The 15,605-nt window shown below is 57.1% G+C and overlaps 1 protein-coding gene across 5 annotated transcripts in view; it reads right to left on the reverse strand.

The window, feature by feature from the left end:
- ATP9B (ATPase phospholipid transporting 9B (putative)) overlaps positions 1-15,605 on the reverse strand; it is an 89,840-nt gene that overhangs the window by 46,174 nt on the left and 28,061 nt on the right. For all 5 annotated transcript variants that reach the window (XM_037508388.2, XM_054693982.1, XM_054693981.1 and 2 more), the window contains exons 7-8: positions 11,039-11,090; positions 4,303-4,397 (exon numbers count right to left, since the gene is read on the reverse strand). In XM_037508388.2, coding sequence (XP_037364285.1) covers positions 4,303-4,397; positions 11,039-11,090 — 147 coding nt within the window. The remainder of the gene's footprint in view (positions 1-4,302; positions 4,398-11,038; positions 11,091-15,605) is intronic.

A 15,605-nucleotide genomic window follows, 5' to 3' on the forward strand; every position in this document is an offset into this window, starting at 1 on the left:
AAACACTTCACGTGCTGTGCAAACTGTCAACCTGGAATTCAATATTTAGTAAAAATATCCTTTAAGAAAACAGGTGAAATATATTTTCAGATAAAGGAAAGCAACTCCCTGCCAGCAGACAACAAATGCTAAGGACGTTCTTTAGATGAAGGGAAATGATCCCTGGTGGGAACTCAAGTCTTCAGGAAGGACAGCAAGCGTCACAGTAAATACCAAAGAAACAAAAATCCCGTTTTCTCATTTTATTTCTTTAAAATACAAAGCGTTAAAACCGTCTCCAACATGGTGGCTACACCGCATGCTGAGAAGCGCAGGCGCACGTAGGGGGGTGGGGGGCGGCGTGCCCGACCCGGTCTCAGGCCCCACGTGACACCAGGAGGTCCCTGGCAGTACTCGCTGTCGCTGCCGGCAGCCGCTGCAACATGGCAGAGATGCGGAGCTGAGAAGCCCGCGGAGAGGCAGCTGACCTCTGCGTACATCCAGGTACCCTGAAAGTGAGGCTGGACCTGAGCGATGCCTGATGACCGGACAGGGCCGAGACGGGGAGAACAGGCGGGGATGGGGGGAGGCCGGGCGGGGATGGCCCTGGGTCGGGGGACCGTCTCCAGCTCTGGCCTGGTTCCCAGCAGAGCGCCGTCCCTGCCCTCTGCGTCCCTGCCCCCTACCTTCCCGGCCTCCCCAGCAGCTGCTGCGTGCATGTGGCCGTGACTCCCTCTCAGGTGTCTCCAAACACTAGAGATGTGAGTGACTCTCTTCTGCTCCTCAGACACCTCGTTTGTCTGGACGCGGGTCTTCGGTTTCCATCTGTGCCCTCCTGTCCCGTCTCCTCCGCGTCCCAGGACCCCCCTCCCGGGAAAGCCGGGCACAGGCCTCCTGCAGGGCCGCAGGTGCGGATGGCCCGCCCGTCCCGTCAAGAAACACCCTCTGCGGGCAGCGCGCAGTCCGGGCGGGAGCCCATCCCCAGGCCCGCGCCCGCTGTGCGGCTCCTCCGCGTCGCGGGTCTCCAGCGTCACACTTCACAGATGCTCTAGAATCTGCGAGGAACAGATTTTACAGTTGTTTGCAATTTTCTGAAGAACAGTGTGAAATAAGGGATCTCTCCAAAAACGGAGATGTCTCCGCTCAGCGCCATCACCCCAGCACTTGCACCGGGAGGCCCTGCGGAAACGGGGTCCACTCTGCCCAACTCCTTGCATGGCAAGACCCGAGCGTCGCAGGGGGCTGGCCCCCAAGACACGCCCCACCCGGCTCCGGCCAGCCTGGGCGCTGGGCTCCTGCATGGAGCCCAGGGTGGGGCCGGTCGTAGGGGCCTGCAGCGCCTTCTTGGGAGCAGGCCAGGGCATCACCCAGAGGCGGCGCTCGAGGGCGCCAGCTGCCCTGTGAGGCCCAGGACCCTGTCCCTGTTGCCCAGAGAGAAGAGCTGCGCCTCTCCCGCGGGGCAGCAGCGCGAGCACAGAGCCCACTCCAGCAGGAAGGGGCCTTGGACGTCCCGGGAGGGGCATGACCGGACTGTCAGAGGGTCACCAAAATGGCCCTGTGGAGAGCAGCGTGGCGATCTGGGGCGCAGGCGCGTCGGCCCCGGGCTGAGCAGAGCATGCAGGGGCCAGCGGGCCTCAGACGGGGCAGTCCAGGCCCACTCATGCCCTCCAGGGGCATCTGCAAACACGCCAGGGCACAGCGGTGGGTGGGAGCCACCCGAGGGCACGAACCCCACGTGGGGGTGGGTGTCGGCTTTCAGCTGCAGACCCCGTCCCCGGGGCAGAGACACCGGAATGGCGGCCCCTGGCCGAGCGCCGTGGGCCTGGGGAGCACCCAGCTCCGGTGTCCCAAGGCCCGCGGCGATTTCTGGGCGTGGAGACGGGCCAGGCTGCCCGCCGGGGGAGGAGAGGCCGCAGCAGCCCGCACCCGCGCGGGGCAGCGCTCCATCTAGTCTGTGAGACATCAAACGGCTGAATAATGGCACAATAATGAGAATGTCATTCGAAGCTCTTCATGATAATTTAAAAATCATTCTCAAGTCTCCAATAATGCAGGAAAGCCTCTGCTACTAGGTCAAGGGCAACATTTGTTCGCATTACTTAAAGGTCATTAAAATACATCCTTAATCATAACATGTGGTTCATTACAAATAAAATTGCCTTTTGTTCAATAAAACTAATTAAATGTAAATGGTATTGTTTACTGCTATATGGATCTTTTGAAATAAATCAGCGAGTCATGATTTATTGAAAATTACTGTGACCTCATTGTTGTTAATATACTTGCCTGGTCGCACAGCCAGAAACTCGAGCCGAGGGCGCCCGGTAGCCAGGCTGGGGGGGGGGGGGGGGGGGGTGGCGGCCGCAGAGAGCCCCGGGAGTGAGGCCACAAAGTGGGGGCTGTTCTCTTGGGGGGGGTGTCCCCAAGCCTAGGGAACGCTCTCAGGGTCACTGACCGTGGGCACGAGGGGCACACACTCGCCTGACGGCCCACGGGGGCCGGGCGTGCGGGCGGCGGACAGGGCCACAAGGGGCCACAGCTGCTGCTTCCGGGAAGAAAGATTCTGCCTGCGACGCGCCGGGGATGCGAAGCCACATGCTTAAACTGGTGTCGTGTGAGGAGTGACCGTCCCTCCCTCAGGACACGCTGCCTTCTGGCCTGATGGTCATGCAAAATACAGATGCTGTTTACCAGGAAGTGCGTCAGCCGAACGCTGGGACAGACACTGCGAAAGCGTGTCGACCATCAAGTCTGAAAATCAACATGAGTTGCGTAACTGAGCGTTTTGGAACTCGTGTCTCTACCTAATCGGGAGGACAAAGCATCCTTACACTGACTGACAAGGCGGCGCCCCCACGGCCACGCCAGAGACGCCGAGAGAGGCGCTGGCGCCACGGCCGGACCCACACGCTGTCAGGGTGCTCAGCCCCAGAGCGTCTGCGGGCCCAGGCAGTCAGCATGTGGGGCCCGCACGTGCCCAGGGCACAGCAGAGCCGGCCGGGCAGGCTGTGTGGGCCGGGCACAGACTCAACACACACCCACGGGCCGCCCGGCGGGGACGCAGGTCTGGGGCAGACATCTGACAACCGACGGCAGAAAGGGACAAGCCGCCAGGGAGGTGGCAGCTCTCACCGCTGGACCCCCGAGCACTGCGGCCACCCAGAGGGGCTGCGCCAGGCACCAGCTGTGCCCGGGGAGGGCTGGAGCAGAGGGCCGTGTTCTGGGAACTAACAGGATCCGTGACTCAAAGTTTCAGGAAAGTCCCCACTGTCTGACACAGAAGCGAGGTGCCTCCACCCAACCAGGGCCGAGCAGCAGCACAAGCGCCACGCGTGCCCCACGTGGACGCCGCGGGCGCAGGCAGGGCGTGGCTCCAGAGGCCCAGGCCAGCCGTGCCCTCTGAGACGGGAAAGAAAAGATTAAGACCAAGCGAATTAAGCTGGATGGAGGAAACAATGCCCAGAAGAGAATCGGGAGCACAGAGAACAGACAATCGGATAATCAGTGACACCAAAGCCAGTTCTCCAGCATGGCCCGAGGGAGACTCGCCGAGGGGAAAAGAGAAAGAAGACGGGATGTCACGCATCTGACACCGCTGGTCCTGGCACTGACACAAAGTGCAGAGACTTCTTGAAAAACGCATTATTTCCGGGGAACAGAAAATTGATTAACTCTATTTAAGAAACACAATCCAAAATTCCTTTCCCACAAAATAAACTCCCGGGCCAGAGGGCTTCAGGGTGAGCTTGTAAACTATTTAAGAAACAAATACCCGATGGCCACCCCCCAAGGCTAGGGCCCCGCCCTCTGGGGACCCGGCCAGCGCTGGCCCAGCTCTGGCGCCAACCCACGCCGTGCGAGAGGGTGGCGGGGCTGCCGGGGGCCTGCAGGGGTGTGGACCCGGCGCCAGCGTCCAGGCGGGTGCCAGAGCAGAGCGCAAGGCCTGAGGGCAGCTCTCTCCTCTCGGCTTAGAGTCTCGCGGGCCAGCCTTTCTCAGACAGGCCACCGCCGGCCCGGGGGAGCGGGGTGGCGGGTCAGCCCCAGGCCAGGCTAGACCGTCCCGCAGCGGCGTCTGAGCACCCAGAGGGGAGGAAATCCTTAGCAAAAATCTTGCATTTTGAAGATAGCCGAGCACGTTTAAAAATAAAAGTAACGTAGAAAGACGGAAAAAGGAGTGAAAAGAAGAAAAGCCACGCGGTGCACCGAGAGGAATACGCAGAACCACGGGAGCGGGGCAAGACACACAGAAGTCACCCCCGCCCGGCAGCCACCTGTGACTCGAGGACAACTGGCCCAGGAGCCCCCCACCAGGCGAGCGCTCACCCCCAGGGCCGGCAGTCTCTGCGTGCAGCTCACCGCCACCTTCAGCTTCCAGTCTGTCTCGCCGTCGAGCTGATCCGTCCGAATAAAGCAGGAACCTGGGAGGGGAGAAGAAAACCCATCACTGTTGATCCCGAGCCCAGGCACCCAGAGTCCGCACACCACCACCCCGTGGGGACGGACATGCACACCAAGAGGCCCCAGAGCAGGCCCCAGCACGCCTGCGGACAGCGTCGGCCTCACGGGTGTCTGCGGTGTCCCTGCGCCCAGGCCACCGCTGGACAGCGCGTCACGCCGAAGGTCCATGGCCGCTTCCACCCCCATTCTCATTTTGAAGGTGACAAAGTGAGCTTGTCCGCACGTAACCAACAACCTTCTAGAAAAAGGCCAGGCAAGCCACCGTGGGGTACAGGCCCAGCAAGAAGCGGGGGCCCGCCTTGCTCACACCCCAAGCCTGACGCCCGAGAATCTGCAGTCACAGTCCATCGGCCTTGGCCGCCACGACGGAGTCTCAGCGCCGGCCCCAGGAGGAGCAGCGAGGCGGGGACGCTCAGGCCCCTGTGCCTGGCGCTGGTCTGGCACGCAGGGAGCAACGCAGAGACCCAGGGCGGCGGGCGCAGGGGCACCTGCATGTGCACGTGTGTGTGGGGGCGGAGGCGCGCACTCACACCACACGTCCGAGCAGCCTGGCAGCCAGCTTAGGCCCCGGGTGTGCTGGGCGGGCCTCGCCGCCCCCACGAAGCAGGGGCCAGTGCTCAGAGTCCTTGAGACCCATTTGCGTCTTACAATCCTCACGAAGCCAGTGACAGACAGAGATGAGGACGCGCAGCCACTGAGGACACTGCGATCCAGGCGCTACCAGCCCCAGGGCAGGGGCATCTCAGAGAGTCCTCAGGGAGCGATTCCGGGCAGCCACAGCGGGGCAACAGGACTCACCCACCTGCTGCCCTGCTAGCCAGCACCACGGCCTGCTGAGGCTTGCTGGGATCCTGGAGACCCTGCCCTACAGGCCCCTGGAGCCAGACACAGGCCTGGGCCCTCGAGCGCTGCCCCCGGACCGCCAGCGCCCGGCACGGAGCATGCAGCCGAGGCTGCTCTCAGTTCGGAAGGCCCGGCCAGGCCTGGGCAGCTGGGAGGTTCTCTGCCCGCTTCCGGGGCCACGGCCTTGGGCGTAAGTGCGGCCTTTCCAGACCAGAGGGGCGGGCAGGGTATTGTTTTTAAACTCCATGTCACAGAAATGCCCCGGGAGGAACAGTGAGTCCAGGACTGACACTGAGGCCCTGGGTGGGCCAGTGGGCCCTGCCAGCGGGTCTATGCGGCCCCGCGAGCAGAGGCCTGGCGCACGCACATGTGGGTGTGAGCTCATGGGCCCCGCTGGGCAGAGGTGCTCCTGGTTCTGGTTCTGACTGATGTGCAAAGCAGGGCAGTTGTGCCCCCCCCCCCCAAATGCAGGCCACCCACTTCCACGTTCGGACAGGAGCTTCCGGCACGTCCACAGAGGAAGAAGCAAAGCCCTTCGTCCGGCTCCCAGACAGAGCCCTGGGCCATGCTGGGACAGGATGGGCAGGTCCTCCGAGTGTCACCCTGCCCTGCAGCTGGCTGGACGGGGCAAGGTGGGCCAGGGACTTCTGCCCCCCTGACAAGGAAACAGGCAGGCTCTTATCTGGCCTAGGATGGAGGTCCTGGGCGCCAGCCAAACCCACCAGCCTCGGGCAACAGAACCCCCCACCCCCCCACCCCAGCTGCAGGGATGGGCCTGACCCCCAGCTGCTGGCCCAGGCAGGCTGCCTGCACATGCAGCTCAGCCCCACGGCCGGGAGCTGCAGGATGGCTCTGGAGATAGAAGGGCTCTGAGAACATCAGAGCCATGATGCTGCCCCCGGGGATACTTGGTAATCTGGAGATGTGGTCTCACGGTGGGGGCAGGTGGGGCTGCAGCATACAGGCACCCCTGAGCGGAGGCAGACACCGCAACGCCCCCGGTGCAGGGAGCACCACCGCCAGGAAGGGGCTGGGGCCGGGGCCTGGTGAACGCTGGTGCGAGCTGGGCGGGCGGAAGGGGTTGGGGCCTCCTCGGGACTCACTCCCTGAAGTGCCTCGTCACGGGGCGGCACCTTGTCACGGGCGTTCAGGTGCAGAGCGGGGAATTGTGTGCGGCTGGGGGAAAATCTGCTCGAGCCTGCCTGCGAAGGACATTCTCCAGCACCCCCGTGCAGCCAGGTATTCCTCAATCAGGATGAGGGGCCGGGGCACGTAAGGATGGGTGCGCACAGAGCTGACGCGCCGCAGCACGCCTCTGCGCCCTTCCTTAAGGGGAGCGGCCGTGTCAGCGCCACCGCCCTTCAGCTGACACGCGTCCCCAGCTCCCCTCTCCCAGCCACACGCTGTCTGCCCGGCACCTACCCGAGTGGCACGCACCCTCTGGCCCGGCCGGGCCACTGCCTGGCTGCGCCCTGGGGTGGAGCAGCGCCAGCCGCCAGGTCTCTTCCAGGACACAAGGAGGCTGACAGCGGCGGAAAGACTTTCCACCACCTGCTACCCAGACAGACCACGATCCCGTCCCCTGACGCCACGCGCTTTGAGAAGCACGCCCAGTCACGTCGACAGGCTGTGCCAGGCACTGTCAAGGGATCTCTAAGAAGGACACTTCGGACAAACTGGCCCCGACTAGGAAGGCACGCGAGGAAACCCGCGCCGCGCACCGCTTTACAGCCCAGCCCTTCGACACGGCTGAAGCGTGCTCCGCAGCACGTGCGTGGCCACGTGTTCCAACACGGAGCCAAGGAACTCGATGTGCTGGCTGTGGGCTCCTCTGCTGCGGCCTCTGAGGGCCAAGCACACGCCACGCTGCTTGCCTCAGAACAGGCAGCGCCTGACGGCACTGGGAGAACAGAGCGCAGGGCAGAAGAAAGGCGCGGCCTGCCCAGTAACCCACAGCGAGCCCCGGCGGGAGTGATGTGGGGAGCAAGGAGCCCCAGCGGGCGTGATTCGGGGCAGCAACAATGAATCATTAGATTGCTCTGCTCATATCCCATTACAGCCGCCTTATGAATACTTGATTTTACTTTGTATAATTGACAAGAGTTGACAGGAAAGGACAGGTCTAGTGACAACCAGATCAAGAGCCGCAGCACACGGCAAGCGCGGCGAGCGGCCCGCGGACACTAGCAGGCCCGTGGCTGCCCCAGGCCCGGGGCCACGGGAGACGGGCCCCAGCACCTGCCAACAGGAGGAAGACAGACACTGACTCTGCATGTGTGATGCCAGATCGTCTGCCATTAAGCTTGATTTCTAAATCATTTATATGACTTAATGACACTGCATGAAACTTTTAAGCAGGTGGCAAGATGAACAGCGCCGGGAGAGAGTGTGGGTGAGTACAGTGCCATTACCTAGCCCTCGCCCTGCTCCCAAGCGACAGCTGAGCTATTGTCACGTGTCCCAAACACTTCAACAATAATGTCATCACTTAGGAGACAAGTGAAAAAGATATTGGCATGTATAAGAGATTGATGAAAATTAGTTCTAAAGCATTAATTTCTCTTAATACCACTGAAAGAATTGTGTGCATTCAGGAGATATTTGATCTGAATTAAGAAACTGATGAAGCAATTGATTAATTGGAATTTAAGCCATCCGTCACCAGATCCATCAAGAGCTTCATTTACATTCTAAACAATCAGCTGACAGCCGGCCGGATGCCCTGTATTAATACCCAGTCAATACGCGCCGCGCAGGGCCGCGCTGCTGAGGTCTCGAGGTGTTATTATGACAACGTATTACGCGTTTTCTCGATAATAAACAAGAAAACGGAAAGGTGATACAGCAATATTAAGAATGTTAGCATATACACACAAAAATCTAAACACACGGATGCTTGAGAAAGAGGTACTGAAAAAACTTGACTTCTTAAGTCAAACATGGAATTTCCAAAGCTACAAAAACCTGGTGGGAAACAGCCAGGACGCGGCTGTCAGCACAGGGAAGCTGCAGGGTGTGAGGAAGAAAAGCAGCAGGGAGCAGCGTGCTGTGTGCTGTCCGCACACCCGTGATTGGTGAGTTTTTGCACCATCTACATTTGACGGAAAAGTAAAACTGCAGAATCTAACAGGTCAGACAAACTACATTCAGGTGCTAATTAAATTCAGACTCCCGAGGCACCTTCCAGGAACACGAGAAACAGTGCATACAGTGCGCACTTTTTTCTGGGGAACAAGGTCCTAATTCTTTTTTTCTTTTTTTTTAATAGAGGCATGTTTTTCTTTATTTGTTTGCTTGTTTGTTTGTTTTGTTTATACATGCACTGGGTACAGTCAGAAGCTCAGGAGGGTGAGAGGATTCACCAGAGCCAGAGCGGGGAGCGGAGCAGGCAGAAGGACCGAAGGACACTGCTGAGGGGAGCAGCGGGCGGCAGGAGAGGTCTGCGCGCCATGTGGGACCCTCCTCCGGTGGCCGGGGAGCAGCCGGGGATCGAACCGGCGCCGCAGAGGCCGCGGGCAGCTTCGCAACCCAGCGCTCAACCGCTGCACCACCGGGGAGGCCCCAAGGTCCTAATTCTTAAAATTCTCAAAGATAGCAACGACCTCCAAACTACAGTATTAAAGTGACGTGTGTGAGACCCACGGTCCTCTAAGTGGCGGCAGGGCGGGAGCTGCCACGCTGGTGGGACGGGGCAGCAGGCCCGGCAGAGAGGAGACACCGGTGGACGACCTGAACCTTGTCACAGGCCAACCAGTGCCAGCAGGTGACCAGAACACCCACCCAACAGCAGCAGGACAGAGATCTTTCTCATGGATCGTTCTGCAGACTATGCCACACAAGACAAATCTGGATAAACATGAAAGGCCTGACATCATACAAAATATGTTCTCCAAACATAATGGAATGAAATTAGAAACCAGAAATAAAGAAATTTGGGAAATGCGAAAATACTGGCAGTCGCACGCTGTCACCAACACACAGCGTGTCACAGAAGCCACCGAAGGGAACACAGGAAATACTTCTGCGAGGCAAAACCAAAAAACAATTATCAAAACTTCTGCGACACAGCAAAAGCAGGACTTACAGGGACATGCTCAGCTACACGCAGCTATGCCAGGAGAGAGCTCAAATTAGTAACTGACCCCCAGCACAAGAAACTACAAAAAAATTTAAAAAATTGAATCCAAAGCAGAAAAGAGGCGGTAACAGTCCAATTACTGAAATCAGCAGCAAGGGGACATCCCGCCAACATTGTAGAAACAGAAGGAAATAAAAAGTACAGAAAATTATGTACCAACAAATCAGATAACCCAGACCAACGGCTAAAGAGACACGAAGACAACCAAACCTGAACGGAGAAACGGACCATCCGAATGAAACCGTGAGGGCGAACCAGCAACAAAACGGGTAACAAACAGCTCCGAGAGAAGTCCAGGCGCAGCTGGCCGCGGAGCGGCTTCTTCCCCAGATTTCAACAATCAGTAACAGCTCTTCAGCCTGCTCAGAAACCCTGGAGGAGGGCTACTCCCCGCCTCGTCCTCCTGGGGAGGAAAGACCGGCCGTGGGCTCAGAAGGTGCTGGCGGCGGCGAGCAGACCGGAGGCCGCGGGGCCGCCACAGGGCGACCGCGGGCGGTTGCGGAGGCCAAGCCCTGTGACGTGGCGGGCGCGCTGGCCGCCTGGTGGTGGACAGGAGAGCCCCGAGCCATCCCCACCGCCCCTTCCAGGGAGGAGGACATTGAGCCGCGTGCTGCCCGCACTGAGGGGAGAGTCTGGCCCTCTCCCCGGAGAGGAAACGGGCAGTCACGTCTCCTAGGAGACAGAGAACAGGCTGGAAAAGGCGCGCTCCCTTCCCGGCCAGCTGTGAAGACAGAGTGCCCCACCAAACAACCTGGAACGGAGCAAGACGCCGCTGACCGCGAGGCGAGGGGAGCCGGGAACGGCACCTTCGGGAGGTGGTGACCGTCATCAAGCTGGTGAAAGAACGTTCTTCTTCCTCATGACTCAGAACGTCCCTTTGAAAAAATGCCGTTTATAAATGGGGAAAATCAGCTCAACAGCTCTGAAATTCAGTCTTTTTAGTTTTCATACTTCTGTAGATAACAGATGTATTGTGCAGCTCTTCAAAAGCAATAAAAATGTGCTGCGCTTCCTACGAAAGAGGGATACGCCGAGTTTCCCACAGAACAGCTTGTCTGGTGGACGGTCAGGAACGTGAGGCAGGATGCGCCGAGGACGTCGCCGGACACCCCGCCGCTGGGAGGCCTTGCGGTCGCGTAATCCAACTGGGCAGCCAGGCTGTGAGGTTTCCTGACCCGCAGACCTTTGCCCGCGTGCAGACGCCGCAGCCTCGCCACCTTCCCCCGCTTCCCACTCAGTTCCGCGGGGGCGCCTCGGCTTCCAGTGAGGCCCGTTCTACCAGCCCGGCAAAACGCTCCGGCCCCATGCCCTGCGCAGGCCTGGGTCTGAGCAGCACCCAGCGCGGGTCCGACTGCACGTAAGCGCGTCTGCCGGGCTGACGTGAGGCCACACAGCAGCCAAGCCACAGCGCATCATCCAGCTACTGACACCGGCACTTTAACCAAGCATATGCAATAAAATCATTTTAAATATTAACAGTTAAATGTGATTTAGAAATTAATGAACTAGATATATTATCATTCAAAGAGAAATTTTTATATGAACAAATTTAATTTTTACCTTCCAAAATGAAAATTAAATGGCCAAAGCACCTCAGAATGTAAATAAAAATACAAATACCTGCTTTTTCTGAAGTCCTAAGGAATACCATGTCCGATGGAATTCTTTGATTCTGCAAAGAATATTAAACATTAATTATCTGTATGCAGATTTATAAATGAACACAATTGCATTCCAAAGCAGAAACAGATAGAAGAACCAACCAACCAAAATAAAATGATTTGCCGAATTAATCTTTAAAATTTATGCGGAAAATTAATGTTTACCCTATTAATGAACCATGTAAATGGCTTTTAGTGCTGACTTGATAACTGCCCGTTCCTGAAAACGGCTCAATACTAACATTTCTGTGGCCTCATTGTACCTTGTCAAACAGCACGTTCTCCAGACGAGACTAAAGACCTTAGCCTGCGAGCTGTTCCCTGCCGCCGAGCACAGAACAGAAGATAAACAAAACTCTCAGGAATTGGCGAGTAAACGAATGTATGACTGAGCAAACAAAGCCCCGTAATTGAAGGAAGTAATGTTTATAAAGCAGAAAAGGCATAAACTCAAAGGCAGTGGCTGGCACAGAAAAACTGTCGCAAGTCACTTTTCACACCATTATTTAAATGTTATTATCAATATTTCTGGCCACTGGGAAAGCTGCCCCTAACGAGAGGAAAACGTGTCTAGTTCTAGTAGGAATAACGACACGTACTTTCATGAGCTCTTCCTGTTTTTTGCAATCTCAGCGAAGAGCTGGCTATGGGGGTGGAGACCCGGGCCGGCGGCCGGCCAGCCGCAGCGGGACACACGGAAGCTGCGGCCGCGTGGGCCCGCCGGGCGGAGAGGAGCAGGGCCAGGCTGCACGGGGCCCGGGCCAGCGCCACGGGCACTCGGGACTGCCCCAGTGGATGGCGAGAAAGACCTGACTCACCGAAGTGTGGAGCACAGCCACAGGCAGGAGGGTTAAGGGGGAAACACAATGAAATAAATACAACAGAAGAAGAATGCTCAAAATAGACGAAGAACTAAACAGCCATCCATTTGAAAGCAGGGAAAAGAAACATCAAGGAACCCCAAGCAAGCGGGAAAACGAAGGCAAATATAAAAGCAAAAATTAATGACACAGAAGGGGCCTCCCAGGGGGCACAGGGGTTAAGTCTCAGCACTATGAAGCTGTCCGCAGCCTCTGGAGCTCCCCACAGGGCGCCACGGACCTCTCCTGTCTCCCCGCTGCTCCCCTCAGCAGTGTGTTTCAGTGGATCCACCTGTTCTGCTCCCCGCTCTGTCTCTGGGGAGTCCTCTCACACACAGCTGCCCCCCACCCTTACCCCGCCCCGGCTCACACCCCAGTTCTTGTATGCATAAATACATCTTTAAAAAAAATTAATGACACAGAAAACAGACATATCAACGGCAGGAAAGCAGATCTCTTTCAAGATATACCCATTTCAACAATATGAAAAAATTAATATAATTTTAATATTTATGTGTATATTTATAATATAAAATAAAATGTATTTTACAACTGTAATTATAAATATACTTTGTTTATTAATTTAATTACAGTTCATATTTTATATGTAATATAGAATATAAATATCTTATAATTACAAATAAAAAATTTAAATATATATATTTATACTAACATGAGATTAGTGAGACCTCTGGACAAGAAGCGAAACTGTTACCGAGAAAACGAAGCGAAGCCTACGCAGAGAGACAGCTCACACTCAGGGAGCGCACAGGCCTGCGAGGACGCGTGTGCCCACGCACTGACCGTGATACCCGCGCAGGCCCGCTCCAGACCGTCACACCTGCTCGGGGGTGCTGACCAGGCGCCCCTCACAGTCACAGGGTGACGCCCCGGCCAGGAAGAACGGGGACGTTCTTCACGTCACCCACATCACAAAAGCAAATACTGAGACCGACTGAGCCGAGGCGGCGCCGCGGACACGGAAGCTCGGGCGGGCCCAGGGGGCCCCAGAGGCCGTGGCCAGCGGTGTGGAGGGGCGGGCTGTGCGCTGAGCCTGATCTCCCCGGGGGCGAGGGGCAGAACACCTGACCTCCGCTTGGGTCAAAATGCAAAAATTCACCCCAAATGAGTGACACTCCCAAATGTCAAAGTCAAAACAATAAAATCCCTAAAACACAAACCATACAGTATTTTCACAACGTTGAGAGAAGGATTTCTCAAATCAGACCCTTCCCGCCACCAAAAAGGGGGAAAAACCAACAAGAACTAAAAAGGAAAGGTGAATGAAGTTGATTTCATTAAAACCAAGAATTTCTATTCAACCAAGGACACCAGGAAGAAAAAGACGTCTGCGGAGGAAGCAGGACTCTCCCAGAACAGAGGCCGGAGACCAGCGAGGACGAGGAGACGCCGGACAACCGCAGCAGAGATCTCAGCCGGCTCTTCCCTCCCGCCCCAAGAGCAAGCTCGCGTGCGGGGAGGGGAGGCCCGGCCAGGCTGGACTCGTGCTGACCCGCAGTGGCCCCGTGCGAGGATGGGCTGCGCTGGCCCCCTGCCCCGCTGACCAGCGGCAGCTCAGGGCATCTCTGCAGGCCCGTGGCGGCACGTGCTCCAGCGCAGCAGGCGCACGCCAGACTGCGTCGTGTCCACACACACACACACACACACACACGCGCGCGCGCGCGCAGACAGGAGTCATCCGGGGGGCAAACAGAGCCGCCCACAAAGCTGCCGGCTGTGGGTGGACAGAGGCCTACTTTGGGCCAGCAGAAGGAAGGCCGAACACTGCACGCAAAGGGGGAAGGGCCTCCTACAGAGCATCGGGGCCCAAATAAGCACCTGCTGAGACACCCCAGCCCTTCTTGTAGAAAGTCAACCAACATTTACACAAGGCCGTTTCCACACTCACACTCGACTGATTCCACGCTCTTGATGACAGCAGTTGTGCGGGAGGCCTGGAAATGGAGGGGTGCAAGCACTCCAGTTTCGCGCATCTGCTTAAAACCTTCTGTGGCTCCCGTGGCCCTCGAGTGTCCGCACGAACGCCAGGGGCTGCTGGGTGGCGGCGGCGCAAAGCCAGCGCGTGGAGGGACCCGCAGCTCCAGGTCCGCGCCAGGGAAGAGACGAACCCACTTCACCTGGCACTTCTAATCCCCGAGGAGCGACGTCCTGCCCTGGCCACGTCTCCCGCCACGTCTCCAAGGTGCTTCGTCACTTTGAAAGTGCATGTCTTGTGCTTCTTTTAACTTTATTCATGGCAATTCATGTATTTTACTATTTTTGAATCTATTACAAATGGAATTATTTTCTTAATTTTATTTCCAGACCACTACATTTCATTCCTTATCTTTTTTTTTTTTTTTTAGGGTGCTCAGATGACCTTGATCCTTCCAGGCAAGCACTAGGTTGTCCTCTCTGACACCGAGCAACTCGAGGGTGAGGCTCCTGACCGGCTCCCGCCTGGGGGCTGCACGGTCTCTGGCCATCGCCCCTGGGATCTCAACTGTTCGGATTTGGAACTATCAGAAACAAGGCAGGGTTGCCTGTGTACAGTCTGCCTGGCGCGGGCGCCTAAGGCCACGGGACTGCCACAGGGCTTGGATGATCAGTGCCGTCCACTGTCACTTCTCCTGCCCAGATGAGCGTGCAAGCATCTTTCCCCACGTCGCTGACTTGGCTTCACACCATTTTTCACCACGGCCCTCGGCCACGCGTGGCAACATCTGTGTCGGCGGCATCTCCTGCGGGCGGAGCGCACAAGGGCTCCGCCTCCAGGAGCCTGTTCCCATGGGCCCCTCGGGGACGCCTCCCCATGCCTCTGGCCTGCTGGCTGACTTGCCACTCTCCAGGCACCAGCCGCGGGCGCACGCACAGCTCACAAACGCGCCCCCGGTCTACAGCTTCTATTCATCACATCACATTTTTTCCCCCACAAAGAACAACTGTTCTGATGAGATGCAATTCCTTCTTTTTCTTATGCATTGTGCTTTTGGTGTGAGTTCTAACAACTATTTCCCTACCCTATATTCTGAATATTTCTCCTTTTTCCCCCTGAAAGGCTGTTTTATATTCACACGCATGATGCATGTTGATTTAGTGTTTACATAAAGAGAGACATTCGCACTACGGTTCTATCTTCTCTGAGGCTGGACTCTGCTGTCCTCCCTCCGCTGCACCTGCGCTGCGCCACCGTCCAGAACCTTGCGCACCTGGGCCCGCCCGCGCCTCCCTCCCGCCAGCGGCCTGCGACACGGCCACGCGGCCCCACAGCAGCAGGAGGGGCGATTCTTCTCACTTTAGTCCTCCTGTCAGGATTGTTTTAGCCATTTTAGGGCCTGTGCCTTTCCAAATCAGTTTAAAATGAGCTGATTTTTGTCTTTAACAACAACAACAAAAAATGAACCGTGCTGAGATTCTGATAGTAATTATATCAAACCTAGAGCTCAGTTTTGGATAAACTGTGGATTGCTCCAATCCAAGATGGTGTGTTTCTACCGAGGTCTCTCATCACCTTCAAGAACACACTGCTACTTTCGACACACCTGAGAGGCTGTTTTCCTGGGCAACCCCATGGCGGGGCCTGCACGCTGGCTGGCCATGGGCCCAACATCCGGGGGTGGTCTGGTGTCTGAGCTGGACCTCGCTGCCTTGTGATCCCTCCCCATG

This window comes from Talpa occidentalis, unplaced genomic scaffold (assembly GCF_014898055.3).
Source record: "Talpa occidentalis isolate TD23 unplaced genomic scaffold, MPIMG_talOcc4v2.1 talOcc4.13, whole genome shotgun sequence".
NCBI classification, from domain to species: Eukaryota; Metazoa; Chordata; class Mammalia; order Eulipotyphla; family Talpidae; genus Talpa; species Talpa occidentalis.